Source organism: Salvelinus namaycush, chromosome 18 (assembly GCF_016432855.1).
Source record: "Salvelinus namaycush isolate Seneca chromosome 18, SaNama_1.0, whole genome shotgun sequence".
Taxonomy (NCBI): Eukaryota; Metazoa; Chordata; class Actinopteri; order Salmoniformes; family Salmonidae; genus Salvelinus; species Salvelinus namaycush.
In genome coordinates, this window is record NC_052324.1 from 31,601,220 (window position 1) to 31,620,540 (window position 19,321).

The 19,321-nt window shown below is 44.9% G+C and overlaps 1 protein-coding gene across 1 annotated transcript in view; it reads right to left on the minus strand.

Moving 5' to 3' along the window:
- LOC120062914 (zinc finger matrin-type protein 4-like) overlaps positions 1-19,321 on the minus strand; it is a 168,228-nt gene that overhangs the window by 98,351 nt on the left and 50,556 nt on the right. Inside the window, exon 2 of the mRNA XM_039012974.1 lies at positions 14,655-14,744. Within this exon, the coding sequence (XP_038868902.1) occupies positions 14,655-14,744 (90 nt within the window). The remainder of the gene's footprint in view (positions 1-14,654; positions 14,745-19,321) is intronic.

The window sequence follows — 19,321 nt, forward strand, 5'->3', positions numbered from 1 at the left end:
CTCTCTCTCTACGTCCGTCTCTCTCTCTCTCTACGTCCGTCTCTCTCTCTCTCTCTACGTCCGTCTCTCTCTCTCTCTCTCTCTCTACGTCCGTCTCTCTCTCTCTCTCTCCGTCCGTCTCTCTCTCTCTCTCTCCGTCAGTCTCTCTCCACGTTTGTCTGTCTGTCTGTCCATCTCTCCGCCTATCTGTCTCTCCAACTGTCTCTCCATTTCTCCGTCTGTCTCTCGCTCCCTCCGTCTGTCTCTCGCTCCCTCCGTCTGTCTCTCGCTCCCTCCGTCTGTCTCTCGCTCCCTCCGTCTGTCTCTCGCTCCCTCCGTCTGTCTCTCTCTCCCTCCGTCTGTCTCTCTCTCCCTCCTTATGTCTCTCTCTCCCTCCTTATGTCTCTCTCTCCCACTGCTGTCTCTCTCTCCCTCCTTATGTCTCTCTCTCCCTCCTTATGTCTCTCTCTCCCTCCTTATGTCTCTCTCTCCCTCCTTATGTCTCTCTCTCCCTCCTTATGTCTCTCTCTCCCTCCGTCTCTCTCTCTCTCCCTCCCTCCGTCTGTCTCTCTCTCCCTCCCTCCGTCTGTCTCTCTCTCCCTCCCTCCGTCTGTCTCTCTCTCCCTCCCTCCGTCTGTCTCTCTCTCCCTCCGTCCGTCTTTCTCTCCCTCCCTCCGTCTGTCTCTCTCTCCCTCCCTCCGTCTGTCTCTCTCTATCTTGTCTGTCTCTCGCTCTTTGTTTGTCTCTCGCTCTTTGTTTGTCTCTCGCTCTTTGTCTGTCTCTCGCTCTTTGTCTGTCTCTCTTTGTCTGTCTCTCTCTCTTTGTCTGTCTCTCTCTCTATGTCTGTCTCTCTATGTCTGTCTCTCTATGTCTGTCTCTCTATGTCTGTCTCTCTATGTCTGTCTCTCTCTCGCTCTATCCCTCCGTATCTCTCAAAGTCCGTCTGTCTCTCTCCACGTCTGTCTGTCTGTGCGTCTGTCTCTCTCCACGTCTGTCTCTCTCTCTCTCTCTCTCTCCACGTCTGTCTCTCTCTCTCTCTCTCTCTCCACGTCTGTCTCTCTCTCTCTCTCTCTCTCCACGTCTGTCTCTCTCTCTCTCTCTCCACGTCTGTGTCTGTGTCCGTGTCCCCCTCCACGTCTGTGTCCGTGTCCCCCTCCACGTCTGTGTCCGTGTCCCCCTCCACGTCTGTGTCCGTGTCCCCCTCTACGTCCGTGTCCCCCTCTACGTCCGTGTCCCCCTCTACGTCCGTGTCCCCCTCTACGTCCGTGTCCCCCTCTACGTCCGTGTCCCCCTCTACGTCCGTGTCCCCCTCTACGTCCGTGTCCCCCTCTACGTCCGTGTCCCCCTCTACGTCCGTGTCCCCCTCTACGTCCGTGTCCCCCTCTCCGTCCGTGTCCCCCTCTACGTCCGTGTCCCCCTCTACGTCCGTGTCCCCCTCTACGTCCGTGTCCCCCTCTACGTCCGTGTCCCCCTCTACGTCCGTGTCCCCCTCTACGTCCGTGTCCCCCTCTACGTCCGTGTCCCCCTCTACGTCCGTGTCCCCCTCTACGTCCGTGTCCCCCTCTACGTCCGTGTCCCCCTCTACGTCCGTGTCCCCCTCTACGTCCGTGTCCCCCTCTACGTCCGTGTCCCCCTCTACGTCCGTGTCCCCCTCTACGTCCGTGTCCCCCTCTACGTCCGTGTCCCCCTCTACGTCCGTGTCCCCCTCTACGTCCGTGTCCCCCTCTACGTCCGTGTCCCCCTCTACGTCCGTGTCCCCCTCTACGTCCGTGTCCGTGTCCCCCTCTACGTCCGTGTCCGTGTCCCCCTCTACGTCCGTGTCCGTGTCCCCCTCTACGTCTGTGTCCGTGTCCCCCTCTACGTCTGTGTCCGTGTCCCCCTCTACGTCTGTGTCCGTGTCCCCCTCTACGTCTGTGTCCGTGTCCCCCTCTACGTCTGTGTCCGTGTCCCCCTCTACGTCTGTGTCCGTGTCCCCCTCTACGTCTGTGTCCGTGTCCCCCTCTACGTCTGTGTCCGTGTCCCCCTCTACGTCTGTGTCCGTGTCCCCCTCTACGTCTGTGTCCGTGTCCCCCTCTACGTCTGTGTCCGTGTCCCCCTCTACGTCTGTGTCCGTGTCCCCCTCTACGTCTGTGTCCGTGTCCCCCTCTACGTCTGTGTCCGTGTCCCCCTCTACGTCTGTGTCCGTGTCCCCCTCTACGTCTGTGTCCGTGTCCCCCTCTACGTCTGTGTCCGTGTCCCCCTCTACGTCTGTGTCCGTGTCCCCCTCTACGTCTGTGTCCGTGTCCCCCTCTACGTCTGTGTCCGTGTCCCCCTCTACGTCTGTGTCCGTGTCCCCCTCTACGTCTGTGTCCGTGTCCCCCTCTACGTCTGTGTCCGTGTCCCCCTCTACGTCTGTGTCCGTGTCCCTCTCTACGTCTGTGTCCGTGTCCCCCTCTACGTCTGCGTCCGTGTCCCCCTCTACGTCTGCGTCCGTGTCTCTCTCTACGTCTGCGTCCGTGTCTCTCTCTACGTCTGCGTCCGTGTCTCTCTCTACGTCTGCGTCCGTGTCTCTCTCTACGTCTGCGTCCGTGTCTCTCTCTACGTCTGCGTCCGTGTCTCTCTCTACGTCTGCGTCCGTGTCTCTCTCTCTCTGCGTCCGTGTCTCTCTCTACGTCTGCGTCCGTGTCTCTCTCTACGTCTGCGTCCGTGTCTCTCTCTACGTCTGCGTCCGTGTCTCTCTCTACGTCTGCGTCCGTGTCTCTCTCTACGTCTGCGTCCGTGTCTCTCTCTACGTCTGCGTCCGTGTCTCTCTCTACGTCTGCGTCCGTGTCTCTCTCTACGTCTGCGTCCGTGTCTCTCTCTACGTCTGCGTCCGTGTCTCTCTCTACGTCTGCGTCCGTGTCTCTCTCTACGTCTGCGTCCGTGTCTCTCTCTACGTCTGCGTCCGTGTCTCTCTCTACGTCTGCGTCCGTGTCTCTCTCTACGTCTGCGTCCGTGTCTCTCTCTACGTCTGCGTCCGTGTCTCTCTCTACGTCTGCGTCCGTGTCTCCCTCTACGTCTGCGTCCGTGTCTCCCTCTACGTCTGCGTCCGTGTCTCCCTCTACGTCTGCGTCCGTGTCTCCCTCTACGTCTGCGTCCGTGTCTCCCTCTACGTCTGCGTCCGTGTCTCCCTCTACGTCTGCGTCCGTGTCTCTCTCTACGTCTGCGTCCGTGTCTCTCTCTACGTCTGCGTCCGTGTCTCTCTCTACGTCTGCGTCCGTGTCTCTCTCTACGTCTGCGTCCGTGTCTCTCTCTACGTCTGCGTCCGTGTCTCTCTCTACGTCTGCGTCCGTGTCTCTCTCTACGTCTGCGTCCGTGTCTCTCTCTACGTCTGCGTCCGTGTCTCTCTCTACGTCTGCGTCCGTGTCTCTCTCTACGTCTGCGTCCGTGTCTCTCTCTACGTCTGCGTCCGTGTCTCTCTCTACGTCTGCGTCCGTTTCTCTCTCTACGTCTGCGTCCGTTTCTCTCTCTACGTCTGCGTCCGTGTCTCTCTCTCTCTGCGTCCGTGTCTCTCTCTCTCTCCGCCCGTCTCTCTCTCTCTCTCCGTCCGTCTCTCTCTCTCTCCGTCCGTCTCTCTCTCTCTCTCCGTCCGTCTCTCTCTCTCTCTCCGTCCGTCTCTCTCTCTCTCTCTCTCTCTCCGTCCGTCTCTCTCTCTCTCTCCGTCCGTCTCTCTCTCTCTCTCCGTCCGTCTCTCTCTCTCTCTCCGTCCGTCTCTCTCTCTCTCTCCGTCCGTCTCTCTCTCTCTCTCCGTCCGTCTCTCTCTCTCTCCGTCCGTCTCTCTTTCTCTCCGTCCGTCTCTCTCTCCAGTAACCGAAAGGTTGCTAGATCGAATCCCCGAGCTGACAAGGTAAAAAATCTGTCGTTCTGCCACTGAACAAGGCAGTTAACCTGTCTAGGACTGGGATTCCACTAGCGGAACCCCTCGCCAACAGCCAATGAAATTGAGGGCGCCAAATTCAATCAACGGAAATCTCATAATTAAATTTTCTCAAACATACAAGTATAAGACACCATTTTAAAGATAAAATTATCGTTAATCCAACCACAGTGTCCGATTTCAAAAAAGCTTTTCGGCGAAAGCAGAACATATCATTATGTTAGGTCAGCAACTAGTCACAGAAAGCATACAGTGATTTTCCAAACAAAGAGAGGAGTCACAAAAAGCAGAAATATTGATAAATTGAATCACTACCCTTTGATATTCTTCATCAGATGACACTCCCGGGACAACATGTTACACAATACATGTATGTTTTGTTCGATCAAGTTTATATTTATACCCAAAAACCTCAGTTTACATTTGGCTTTGCCTCCAAAACATCCCGTGAATTTGCACAGAGAGACAGACAGACAGATTCTGGAGGCCTTTCTGAACATGATGCACCAATGTAAACTGAGGTTTTTGGATATAAATATGAACTTTATCGAACAAAACACATATGTATTGTGTAACATGAAGTCCTATGAGTGTCATCAGATGAAGATCATCAAAGGTTAGTGATTCATTTTATCTCTATTTCTGCTGGAAAAATGGCTGTGTTTTTCTGTGATTTGGTGGTGACCTAACATAATCGTTTGTGGTGCTTTCGCTGTAAAGCCTTTTTGAAATCGACACTGGTGGGATTAACAAGAAGTGTATCTTTAAAATGGTGTGAAATACTTGTATGCTTGAGGAATTTTAAATATGAGATTTCTGTTGTTTGAATTTAGCGCCCTGTACTTTCACTGGCTGTTGTCATATCGATCCCGTTAACGGGATTGCATCCCTAAGAAGTTATACTCACAGACATCATTCAAACAGTTTTAGAAACTTCAGAGTGTTTTCTATCCAAATCTACTAATAATATGCATATATTAGCAACTGGGACTGAGTAGCAGGCAGTTTACTCTGGGCACGCTTTTTATCCAAATGTGAAAATGCTGCCCCCTATCCATAACAAGTTAACCCACTGTTCCTAGGCCCTCACTGTAAATAATAATTTGTTCTTAACTGACTTTCCTAGTTAAAAACAGGTTAAATGAAACAAACATACATACATACATATATATATATATAAATATATATATACCCTTGGGTTGTGCCGTGGCGGAGATAGTAATCCCTCTAGTGGTGTGGGGGCTGTGCTTTGACAAAGTGGGTGGGGTTATATCCTGCCTGTTTGGCCCTGTCCGGCGGTATCATCGGATGGGGCCACAGTGTCTCCCGACCCCTCCTGTCTCAGCCTCCAGTATTTATGCTGCAGTAGTTTATGTGTCGGGGGCTAGGGTCAGTCTGATATATCTGGAGTATTTCTCCTGTCTTATCCGGTGTCCTGTGTGAATTTAAGTATGCTCTCTCTAATTCTCTCTTTCTCTCTTTCTTTCTTTCTTTCTCTCTCTCTCGGAGGACCTGAGCCCTAGTACCATGCCTCAGAACTACCTGGCATGATGACTCCTTGCTGTCCCCAGTCCACCTGGCCATGCTGCTGCTCCAGTTTCAACTGTTCTGCCTGCGGCTATGGAACCCTGACCTGTTCACCGGACGTGCTACCTGTCCCAGACCTGCTGTTTTCAACTCTCTAGAGACAGCAGGAGCGGTAGAGATACTCTCAATGATTGGCTATGAAAAGCCAACTCTACATTTACTCCTGAGGTGCTGACTTGTTGCACCCTCGACAACCACTGTGATTATTATTATTTGACCATGCTGGTCATTTATGAACATTTGAACATCTTGGCCATGTTCTGTTATAAACTCCACCCGGCACAGCCAGAAGAGGACTGGCCACCCCTCATAGCCTGGTTCCTCTCTAGGTTTCTTCCTAGGTTTTGGCCTTTCTAGGGAGTTTTTCCTGGCCACCGTGCTTCTACACCTGCATTGCTTGCTGTTTGGGGTTTTAGGCTGGGTTTCTGTACAGCACTTTGATATATCAGCTGATGTAAGAAGGGCTATATAAATACATTTGATTTGATTTGATATATATAAAATGTGGATACGTTCAAACATCAAAATGTTATTCTTCATTTTGGACACGCTGAACACAAAACAGTTTTTCTATCATCCCAAGTAAGACAGGTCATTGCGAAACATGTTGCCAAAATGATGTGGGTCGTGGGATTATTTTTGATGCACCATTCATTGGCCGCTCCACCTCTGCGAGAACAGGTTACCAAACCGACGTACTGTGGTCAGATTAGCCTGCCACAGTTATCAGGTGAGGTCCAAACAGTTGCTCAGCCAGGTCCAGACACAGGGGCGCTCTCTCTCCATCCCTCCTTCCCTCCCTCCTCACTCCTGTGTATTTTAGCCACCTTAAAGCCACAGAACAGTCACAGTCCAGTTTAATCCAATCTGTTTCATAGCTCTCTAATGTCCTTTTGTAAAGGACTGGAAAGATCAGGCTATCAACATTCAACATTTTTGTGAGTAAAAAATACAGAAAACATTACAAATGTTGAATGTGTCCAGGGATAACGCTTATTTCACTGCCTTTTCTACCACATCTCATACCTGCTGTTACAGTCAATGGAGAATGACAGTGGATAGTGTGAGTGCATAGTGTGAGCATCAAGGGATAACATCATGGTAACCACAGCCTTAAACAAGGTGATAAATGCACAGGATGCACAATTTATAATGTGTTCAGCCGCCGGGATGTATTCTACCACTGGGATGTGTTCTGTGTAGACTAGCTGAGTAGCGGAAAACTGTAATACCGCAGAAAGGAACTGAGCAGATGTACTGGAGAGGAGAGAGAGCGAGAGAGAGAGGAGCTAGCCTACTGTACAGATTTGGGTTATCTGGCTCTCTAGGATAATTATATCCTATTATTATATTATTTATTTCTCATCAGTGATGCAGCAGTGAGAGAGAGGGGGGAAGGAAGAGAGATAGAAATAGAGGGGAGAGAGAGTGAGAAAAGGGGGGGAGTAAGAAAGATAGAAATAGAGGGTAGAGAGAGAGAGACTACTGTACTGTAATTTTTGGGTTCTCTGTCTGTCTGGTTAACTTCAGTCTCTCCCACTGCTGCAACTGGATCCCTCTCCTCTCCTCCCCTGGAACTCTATCCTGTTACTGCCCATGAAGGGTTGATTTAAACACCACTAATTAAATAGGAGTGGAGCTCTGATGAGGTATTCAATCAGCCCAAAAGTCTCCCCCTGTCGCTAATTGTATCCTCTTTAATGGCTTCTGCATTGAGTTACAGGGCCCGGAGCTAAGGATGACATTTTAACTGTCCTTCGGGGGCCATGTACCTATTAGTAACGAATGCCACTAGGCTGATCCAACACAGTAGCAGATGGACATGGCTATGACGGTCTTCTGTTCTGCTCTCTTCTCTGATTTGCTACCATTTATTGTCTGTGAGTAGATTGGCTGCAGACTGAGCATGTAAGCTTGTTAGAGCAGTGTAGTGAACTGGCTGTCATGGCGTGCGTCCCAAATGGCATTCTATTCAGGCCCATATGGCTCTTGTCAATAGTAATACACTATGGTTTCATTTGGGATGTATCCATAGTGTCAGTGGACAGCACTCCAGTTAAGATTAAGGCCAGGCACCACACCCTCATAGGGTACTTTTTTTCTCAACTTAATCATATCACAATCAACTTCTTTTACCAGTTGAATGTAGACACAAATATAAGACCTTTTTGTATAAAACAACCAGAAAAATATGCAAATTAGGTTATATCTCAAAATATGCACATATTGCGGCAAAAAAAATCTGAACACTGGATGAAGTCAGCATAAATATTTTGGTTTCACTTCAGGACTTTCTATCTGTAAAATACTAAAGATGTACGTAACATACATTTTTGCCACGTTTTTCCTATGTGGCAAAATGTACAACATTTCAGCATATTCCTCTGGGCAAGTCGGGAGAATATATCTAAGGATAACCACACAAAATTTGGTGAATGCAGATGCTTCTGAAGCTGAGAACATTTGTTGGAGTGTGGGAAGAGTCTGACTTTCAGGAAATGGCAGTTAAAGACAACTACACAGAATTTAGACTAGCAAATGACTATTTAGACCCAATCACCATCTCTTCAAAGGAAGTTACTAAATATAGTCCAATTTGTAACACTCTCTACGAAATGGGCTTTTAAATTATGTGTAATTTAATGAAATGGGCTTTTAAATGATGTGTAATTTAATGTAATGAGCTTTTAAATGATGTGTAATTTAATGTAATGGGCTTTTAAATGTGTAATTTAATGTAATGGGCTTTTAAATGATGTGTAATTTAATGTAATGGGCTTTTAAATGATGTGTAATTTAATGTAATGGGCTTTTAAATGATGTGTAATTTAATGTAATGAGCTTTTAAATGATGTGTAATTTAATGTAATGAGCTTTTAAATGATGTGTAATTTAATGTAATGGGCTTTGAAATGATTGATGTATGTACATTTCTAAGTGGTTAAAATTCATTAAAATGTTGAGGACAGTAGTATGATAAACTAAAGAAAATAAAAAGTTTTGACCTTTTATGTTAACTTTTTGAAAAAACTAATATTAATGGACCAGAAAAACAACAAATCTCAAAATTGATGGGTAATTTCAGCCTGTGATCCCTGGCCTTAAGTGAAGGGGATTGCTGCTGCATACGAGACCCCCCCATCCCCATTATGTATGCACTCCCTGAACTAATATGTAAGCATGAATGCTCACTCACTATGTCCTTTCAAAGAAAGTAAATGAAAACAATGAAAAACCATGCTCTAAAACAATCTCATAATTTCTTAATTGACTCTTTGTAATTCCATTGCTAACTACACAAAGGTTATTCCAGGTAGTAATATATTAAATATACATATATTCCCGCCCTGCTTGCTGTATGTCAAAGCTGCTTTGCTTTTCATCTAAATGATCTCAACTCCACAAAATGAAGAGCATTCAATTATCTATCTCAGCTATTTTTGTCTGGATTATGCTGATAGAGGCCTGTGACGTTATGAGATATAAAAAAAACTTGCTCATTGTGGGAAGTTCAAGGCTGAGAGAAACTGTAATATGCTGCATCTCCGAGACTCATTATCTGTAGTTTAAGTCATAGGCCAATGCCCCTCCATATCTGGTTACTTAGAGAAAATGTAGTGGATGTAAATATTCAGTGTGCATCCCAAATATTCCCTATATAGTGCACTACTTTTGAACACGCCAGACATTTCTCATTGATAAAACACTTTCCATCAACGTAAACATACAGTATCAATCAAAAGTTTGGACACACCTACTCATTCAAGGGTTTTTTTTTCTTACAATTTTCTACACAGTGGAATAATAGTGAAGACATCACAACTATGAAATAACACACATGGAATCATGTAGTAACCCAAAAAAGTGCTAAACAGGTCAAAATGTATTCTTCAAAGTAGCCACGCTTTGCCTTGATGACAGCTTTGCACCCTCTTGGCATTCTCTCAACCAGCTTCATGAGGTAATCACCTGGAATGCATTTCAATTAACAGGTGTGCCTTGTAGAAAGTTCATTTGTGGAATTTCTTTCCTTCTTAATGTGTTTGAGCCAATCAGTTGTGCTTTGAAAAGGTAGGGATGGTATACAGAAGATAGCCCTATTTGGTAAAAGACCAAGTCCATAGTATGGCAAGAAAAATGACAGTCCATCATTACTTTAAGTCATGAAGGTCAGTCAATGCGGAAAATTTCAAGAACTTTGAAAGTTTCTTCAAGTGCAGTCTCAAAAACCAGGCGCTATGATGAAACTGGCTCTCATGAGGACCACCACAGAAAAAGAAGACTGAGTTACCTCTGCTGCAGAGGATAAGTTCATTAGAATTAACTACACCTCAGATCTCAACATCAACTGTTCCGAGGAGACTGCGTGAATCAGGCCTTCATGGTCGAATTGCTGCAAAGAAACCACTACTAAAAGACACCAATAATAATAAGAGACTTGCTAGGGCTAAGAAACACGAGCAGTGGACATTAGACTGGTGGAAATCTGTCCGTTGGTCTGATGAGTCCAAATTTGTGATTTTTGGTTCCAACCGCTGTGTCTTTGTGAGATACAGAGTAGGTGAACGGGTTATCTCCACATGTGTAGTTCCCACCGTGAAGCATGGAGGAGGAGGTGTGATGGGGAGGGGGGGGGGGGGGGGGGGGTTGCTGGTGACACTGTCTGTGATTTATTTAGAATTCAAGGCAAACTTAACCAGCATGGCTACCACAGCATTCTGCAGTGATATGAAATCCCATTTGGTTTGAGCTTAGTGAGACTATCATTTGTTTTTCAACAGGACAATGACCTAACACACCTCCAGGTGGTGTAAGGGCTATTTGACCAAGAAGGAGAATGATGGAGTGCCTCCGCAATCACCTGACCTCAACCCAATTGAGATGGTTTGGGATGAGTTGGACCGCAGAGTGAAGGAAAAGCAGCCAACAAGTGCTCAGCATATGTGGGAACTACTTCAAGACTGTTGGAAAAGCATTCCAGGTGAAGCTGGTTGAGAGAATGCCAAGAGTGTCACAAAGCTCTCATCAAGGCAAAGGGTGGCTATTTTGAATAGTCTCAAATATATTGATTTGTTTAACACTTTTTCGGTTACTACATGATACCATATTTTTTGAATATTTTTATTTAACCCTTATTTTACCAGGCAAGTTAACAGCTAACACATTCTCATTAACAACCTGGTGAATAGTTACAGGGGAGAGGAGATGAATGAGCCAATTGTAAACTGGGGAAGATTAGGTGGCATGAAGGCCAGATTGGGAATTTAGGGTAGCACAGGGTTAACACCCCTACTCTTAGGATAGGTGCTATGGGATCTTTAGTGACCACAGAGTCAAGACACCTGTTTAACGTCCCATCCGAAAGACGCACCCTACACAAGGCAATGTCCAGAATCACTGCCCTGGGGAACTGGGATATTTTTTTTCGACTTTAGACCAGAGGAAAGGGTGCATCCTACTGGCCCTTCAACACCACATCCAGCAGCATCTGGTCTCCTATCCAGGGACCAACCAGGACCAACCCTGCTTAGCTTCAGAAGCAAGCAAGCAGTGGGATGCAGGGTGGTATGCTGCTGGCTTGCTATTTTATAGTTTTGATATCTTCAGTATTATTCTACAATGTAGAAAATTGTACAAATAAAGAATGAGTAGGTGTGTCCAAACCTTTGACCGGTACTGTACCTCTCCTTCACGGTTCTGATTTCATTAAATCTTTGAATCAAGCAATTATACGGTTAAAAATATATCATACATTTTAGACAATACAAACCCAGCCAAAATCCCAGCCTTAACTACACTGGACGACACAGAACATCAACCTTAGCTATGAAAGGTGGACCAGTGCAGTTTTCCGGTCTGGTGTGTTGCTCAGTGATGTAGCAGCACAGACACAGAGCATGAGAGCACAGCTTTCACTGATAACACAGAGAATACACTGAGGCCGTTGATCCACAATACACAACAGCATGGGAGCTTTGATCTTGAAAGCAGCTGAAAAGGTAAAATAGAGCCGTAGAAAAGAAATATTTGCCTCAGCTACCTCCAGCAACCTATTCCCTGGATGCCATTTTTGGAGGCTGCTTATTTTGTTAATGTAGGGAAATGAATAACTACTAATCCCCCTATCGAGGATTGCATGCACGCTACAGCGGGTAATACAGTAATACATTTTACTGGTCTGCATGGTGTATTTTATATATTATATATATATATATATATATATATATATATATATATATATATATATATATATCTCTCTCTTGGGTGTTTTGATATTTATGTAAACTCGTAGTCATCAAAAGAGATCTCGCTATGTGAGGAATCCAACAGCAAAGTTATTGCTCAAAACCACTGAACATAGGACATGTTTTCACCTAAAGCATTGAAGCTGGATCAACAAGGCATCTCAAATAGATTAAATGGACAAGTTATTGTATCTTATAGTATAGAACTGTAGCTAAATCTATAGGACTCAAAATCAAAGTGGGATAACTAATATATTTTTAGCCACCTGGGGTGGCAAGTAGCCTAGTGGTTAGAGCATTGGACCAGTAACCAAAAGGTTGCTAGATCAAATCCCCGAGCCGACAAGGTAAAAATCTGTCATTCGGCTCCTGAGCAAGGTAGTTAACCCACTGTTCCTAGGCCGTCATTGTAAATAAGAATTTGTTCTTAACTGACTTGCCTAGTAAAATAAAGGTTAAATAAAAGTTAAATAAAAAATAGACCCTCTACCACACGGTTTCCCAAATGAGGTCCTGGTCCCACAGAGAGATGAACCTGGAGAAGACTTCTCTAAGTAAGCTGGTCCTGGGGCTCTGTTCACAAACAGACCCCACAGAGCCCCAGGACAGCAACACAATTAGACCCCAAAATATCCTGAGAAAACAAAAAAAATATTACTTGACACATTGGAAAGAATTCACCAAAAAAACTGATCAAACTAGAATGCTATTTGGCCCAAAACAGAGAGTACACAGTGGCAGAATACCTGACCCAAAAGTAAGGAAAGCTTTGACTATGTACAGACTCCGTGAGCATAGCCTTGCTATTGAGAAAGGCAGATCTGTCTCTCAAGAGAAGACGGGCTATGCGCACACTGCCCACAAAATGAGGTGGAAACTGAGTTGCACTTCCTAACCTCCTACCAAATGTATGATGACATGTTTCCCTCAGATTACACAGACACACAAACAATTAGAAAACAAATCCAATTTTGATAAACCCCTATTTATTGGGTGGAATACCACAGTGTGCCATCACAGCAGCAAGATGTGTGACCTGTTGCCACAAGAAAATGGCAACCAGTGAAGAACAAACCACATTGTAAATACAACTGATATTTATTTTCCCTTTTGTACTATCTCCACATCGTTGCAACACTGTATAAGATTTGTAATTCATTCTTTTGGAACTTTTGAGTGTGATGTTTACTGTTCATTATTTCACTTTTATTTATTATATATTTCACTTGCTTTGGCAATGTAAACATATGTGTCCTATGCCAATAAAGCCCTTAAATTGAAATTGAATTGAGAGAGAGAGACACAGACAGACAGATGAGATGGAAGGAAGGAAGGAATGCAGCAGAGGAAGAGAGAAAGACAGAGAGAAATAGAGGGAGGGATAGAGAGGAGGAGAAAGGGGAGGAGAAAGAGAAAGAGAGTGAAAGACAAACACAAAAATAGAGGAGGAGAGAGAGGGATAGAGCTCTTTCTCTAGAGGATTCCTTATCAGGTCCAGAGGAGAAGATCTCCTTGACTGATAGCTGGCAGACAGACTAATCACAGTTGAGACCTGAGTCTGAGGCTCTTCTCCTGACTGATCTACACACTCCCAATCCTACACTACTGCAATGGCCCTAATCTCACCACCACCATCTCACCACAACACCAATGGATCTCAACGTCAAAAGCCCAGCGTATGCACATTGATATGATAATATTACATAAACCCTTATTTCACAGAAGTATGATACTGTAGCCACTGTGATTGTGCAGAAAGCTGATGAGATACAAATTCTGCAGGTTTTATCTTTATGCAGAACAGAAAGCACACCTGCAAATAGCTTGTCTGTTTGTCTCTGTTTCTTTGTCTTGGCTCAGTGAATACTTTGAGTCAGCATAGATAGGCGCACATATGCTAGCAAGCACAAACCCAATTGCGCACCACCACCACCCATTTCTCCTGTAGTTCCTCTCAGACAAGAAGGAAGACTTTAAGCACAAGCATCACAACCCACACGTATCTCGTGTGGCTCAGTTGGTAGAGCATGGTGCTTGCAAAGCCAGGGGTGTGAGTTTGATTCCCACGGGGGACCAGTATGGAGAAGGAAAAAGTATGAAATGTATGCACTTACAAGTCGCTCTGGATAAATGACTAAAATATATCAACTGGTTTTTCACGGCAGAACATAATTGCAGGTGTCAAAATACCATTTACATGGGAGACATGTTGCACCCTATTCACTTAGTAGTGCACTACTTCTGACCAAAGCCCACTATGACATCAATTCAATGTCTATTCCACGTTGGTTCAACATAATTTCATTAAAATGATGTGGAAACAATGGCACCCTACCCACTGGGTAGGGTGCCATTTGGGATATAATCTAAATGTGCTCTTTCCACTTAACAGAAAGCTGCTCTGCTCTGACAACCTGTGGCTTTCAGTTCATTGTCACTTCCACGTCGGTTGGTTCAGCCAAGCAGAAATGTGTTACTACATATCTATTCATCACTCTGACAAGAGGCAAGAAGGTCAAGACACAGGGGTAGGAATCAATAACAGAAATGTCCATTAAGACAGAAAGGTTTAACACTCCTCTGACTGTCAGTGAGTGCATCGAAGGCAGAGATGATATGAGATCCTATCTATGGGGCCATGCATTTTTCAAAAACTTCCACTCTGTTATCCAATTCTTACTATTGTAAAAGTGTGAAATCACATATGATAGTGAGATGTATAACAGACACTACTACACTCTTAATAAAAAGGGTTCCAAAAGGGTTCTTCGGTTGTCCCCATAGGAGAACTATTTTGGGTTCCAGGTAAAACCCTCTGTGCAAAAAGAACCCAAAAAGGTTCTACCTGGAGCCAAAAAGTGTTCTTCAAACGGTTCACCTATGGGGACAGCCGAAGAACCCTTTTAGGTTGTGTTTAGCACCTTGTGTAGAGCCAGGGTAGTACTCACATTGTCTGTTCTGAGTTTCTTAGCTGGGCAACCTCCATCCACGGGGTGTAGCATGTAATACAGTCGTACTTTATTGGCATGTTTCCGACTCTAGAAATGAAAAAAGGGGAGATAAAACACAATAAAGGTTAGAAACATCATGAAAAGACCATCATTCATGTTTTTCTTGATCTGAACCCCCCCAAAGCTTTCACATGAATTGCATGTCTAGATTAAAGATATATTAAATGTTTATATTGCATGTATTGAACGTCTTACAAAAGCAGTGCCATTCTGCGCATCTGAGAACTGTGTGGTTGAATGATTCAGACTTACTAAGAGATTGTATTATGGAAAGAAAAACCTGGTGACTGACCAAATGGAACACTATTCCCTACATAGAGCAGTAGTAGTACACTATACAAAGTAGTACACTATATAGAGAATTTATACAGTGCCTTCGGAAAGTATTCAGACCCTTTGACTTTTTCCACAATTTGTTATGTTACAGCCTTATTCTAAAATCTATTAAATACAAATTTTCCTCAGCAATCTACACACAATACCCTGTAATTACCAAGCAAAAACTTTTTTTTTTTATTATTACAAGTAAAAAACAGATACCATATTTACATAAGTATTCAGACCCTTTGCCATGAGACTCAAAATTGAGCTCGGGTGCATCCTGTTTCCATTGATCATCCTTGAGATGTTTCTACAACTTAATTGGAGTCCATCTGTGGTAAATGTAATTAATTGGACATGATTTGGAAAGGCACACACCTGTCTTTATAATGGTCCCACAGTTGACAGTGTATGTCAGAGCAAAAACCAAGCCATGAGGTCGAAGGAATTTTACATAGAACTCAGAGACAGGATTGTGTCAAGGCACAGATCTGGGGAAGGGTACCAAAACATTTCTGCTGCGTTAAAGGTCCACAAGAACACAGTGGCCTCCATCATTCTTAAATGGAAGAAGTTTGGAACCACCAATACTCTTCCTAGAGCTGGCTGCCCGGCCAAACTGAGCAATTGGTGGAGTAGGGCCTTGGTCAGGGAGGTGACCAAGAACCTGATGGTCACTCTGACAGAGCTCTAGAGTTCCTCTGTGGAGATGGAACAACCTTCCAGAAGGATAACCATCTCTGCAGCACTCCATGAATCAGGCCTTTTTGGTAGAGTGGCCAGACGGAAGCCCCTCCTCAGTAAAAGACACATGACAGCCCACATGGAGTTTGCCAAAAGGCACCTAAAGACTCTCAGACCATGAGAAACAAGATTCTCTGGTCTGATGAAACCAAGATTGAACCCTATGGCCTGAATGCCACGGGTCACGTCTGGAGGAAACCTGGCACCATCCCTACGGTGAAGCATGGTGGCAGGATCATGCTGTGGGGATGTTTTTCAGTGGCAGGGACTGGAAGCCTAGTCAGGATCGAGGCAAGAATGAACGTTCCAAAGTACAGAGAGATCCTTGATGAAAACCTGCTCTAGAGCGCTCAGGACCTCAGACTGGGGCGAAGGTTCGCCTTCCAACAGGACAACAACCCTAAGCACACAGCCAAGACAATGTGGCTTCGGACACAGCCAGAGCCCAGACTTGAACCCGATCGAACATCTCTGGAGAGACCTGAAAATAGCTGTGCAGCGATGCTTGTAGCGTCATACCCAAGAAAACTCGATGCTGTAATCGCTGCCAAAGCTGCTTCAACAAAGTACTGACTAAAGGGTCTGAAAGCTTAAGTAAATCTGATATCTTTTAAAAAATATATATATATACACATTTGCTAACTTCAAAAATTGTGTTTTTGCTTTGTCATTATGGGATATTCTGTGTAGATTGATGAGAGGGAAAAAGTATATCATCAATTTTAGAATAAGGCTGTAATGTATCAAAATGTGAAAAAAGTCAAGGGGTCTGAATACTTTCCAAAGGCACTGTATATACAATGAACAAAAATATAAACACAAGATGTAAAAGTGTTGGTAACCATGTTTCATGAGCTGAAAGATCCCAGAAATGTTTGGTACAAACAATGTTAGTGAGCATTTCTCCTTTGCCAAGATAATCCATCCACCTGACAGGTGTGGCATATCAAGAAGCTGATTAAACAGCATAAACATTACACAGGTGTACCTTGTGCTGAGGACAATAAAAATATGCAGTTTTTCACATAACACAATGCCACAGATGTCTCAAGTTTTGAGGGTGCGTGCAATTGCCATGCTGACTATAGGAATGTCCACCACAGCTGTTGTCAGATAATTTAATGTTCATTTATCTACTATAAGCTGCTTCCAACATCTTTTTAGATAATTTAGCATTACCAGCCTCACAACCGCAGACCACTTGTAACCACGCCAGCCCAGGACCTCCCCATTCGGCTTCTTCACCTGCGGGATGGTCTGAGAACAGCCACCCGGACAGCTGATGAAACTGTGGCTTTGCAGAATCAAAGATTTTCTGCACAAGCTGTCAGAAACGTCTCAGGGAAGCTCATTTGCACGCTCGTTGTCCTCACTAGGGCCTTGATCTGACTGCAGTTCAGCGTCATAGTCGAATTCAGTGTGCTAATGCTCACCTTTGATGGTCACTGGCACACTGGAGAACTGTGCTCTTCACGGATGAATCCCGGTTTCAACTGTACCGGGCAGATGGCAGACAGCGTTTATGGAATCGTGTGGGCGAGCAGTTTGCTGATGTCAAGGTTGTAAACAAAGTGCCCCATGGTGGCGGTGCGGTTATGGTATGGGCAGGCATAAGCTACGGACAATGAACACGATTGCATTTTATTAATGGCAATTTGAATGCACAGAGATACCGTGACGAGATCCTGAGGTCTATTGTCTTGCCATTAATGCGACGCCATCACCGCTTGTTTCAGCATAATAATGCACAGCCCCATGTCTTAAGGATCTGTACACAATTCCTGGATGCTGAAAATGTCCAAGTTATTCCACCTGCATACTCAGACATATCACCCATTGAGCATGTTTGGGATGCTCTGGATCAACGTGTACAACAGCGTGTTCCAGTTCCTGCAAATATCCAGCAACTTGCACAGCCATTGACGAGGAGTGGGACAACATTCAATGTCCTGCATGATGCAAATGGTGGTCACATCAGATACTGACTGGTTTTCTGATCCACGCCCTTAACTGTTTTTAAAGGTATCTATGACCAACAGATGACTGGGAATACAGATATGCATGTGAAATCCAGAGGTTAGGACCTAATACATTCATTTCAATTGACTGATTTCCTTAAATGAAATGTAACTTACTAAAATCTTTGAAATTGTTGCATGCTGCGTTTATATTTTTGTTCAGTGTACTGTATATAGAGAGAATATACACTGAGTATACAAAACATTAGGAACACATTCACAATATTGAGTTGCCATTCCTTTTGCACTCAGAACAGTCTCAATTCGTCGGGGCATGGACTCTACAAGGTATCGACAGCGTTCCAAAGGGATTCTGGCCAATGTTGACTCTAATGCGTCCCACATTTGTGTCAAGTTGGCTGGATGTCCTTTGGGTGGTGGACCAGTCTTGATACACACGGGAAACTGTTGAGCATGAAAAACCCAGCAGCGTTGCAGTTCTTGACACAAACCGGGGACCTGGCACCTACTACCTGGTTCAAAAGGTACCTAAATATTTTGTCTTGCCCATTCACCCTATGAATGGAACACACACAATCCATGTCTCAAGGATTAAAAATGCTTCTTCATCCTGTCTGCCCTTTATCTACACTGATTGAAGTGGATTTAACAAATTACATCAATAAGGGATCATAGCTTTCACCAGGATTCACCTGGTCAGTCTATGCCATGGAAAGAGCAGGTGATCCTAATGTTTTGAACACTCAGTGTATATATATTGAGAGAGAATATGGTGCCATTTTGGACCCAGCCCCTGTCTGACACTGGATTCCATTAATAATTACTGCAGCTTCCATTAAAGGAGCAAGAGGCCCTTATCACATCACAGACCCATTGATCCCTCCACTTTGGCAGCAGACAGAGCAGCTTTTGGGCTAGGGTGGGGATGGAGGGATGGATGAAGGAAAAGAGGGGTGAGGTGAGGGTAGAGTGATGGAGGGCAATCGATTCGCCATTCAGTTTATCTTCAAATAATTCCACTCAACTACAGGTTTACAAGCTCCCAAAAATTAAGGAAGGGATCAAAGGGGTTGAAGTGTTTCAATGCAGGAATGACTTTTAAAAACCTTAATTTCATCTTGGAGAGGTAGTTTCTCTTTCCACTCTGATGCAACAAGGAAGAGCGCCCATGCAGCGTGACAGTCAGACAGACGACTCCCAGATTGTCTTTACAGAGACGCAGGATGCATACCAAATGGCACCCTATTCCCTATATAGTGCACTACTTTTGACCAGGGTCCAGGGCTATGGTCAAAAGTAGTGCCCTATATTGGGAATACGGAGTAATTTAGGACACAACCACAGAGATGGCAGACAAATGCATATTTTCAGCTCAGATGGAGGAGAATGATCCTGAGAAATCTATTTGTTTTTCTTCTCTTTCTTGTTTATGGCTGGGCTAATGCACCCTGAGCCTGAGAAAGGAACTATCAGGCATCAGTGGCAGGAGGAAGGTTATTGAGGGTCAAACACATAACAGGAAGGGAATGAAATGATCATTCAGAGGCTCTCTCTCTGCCA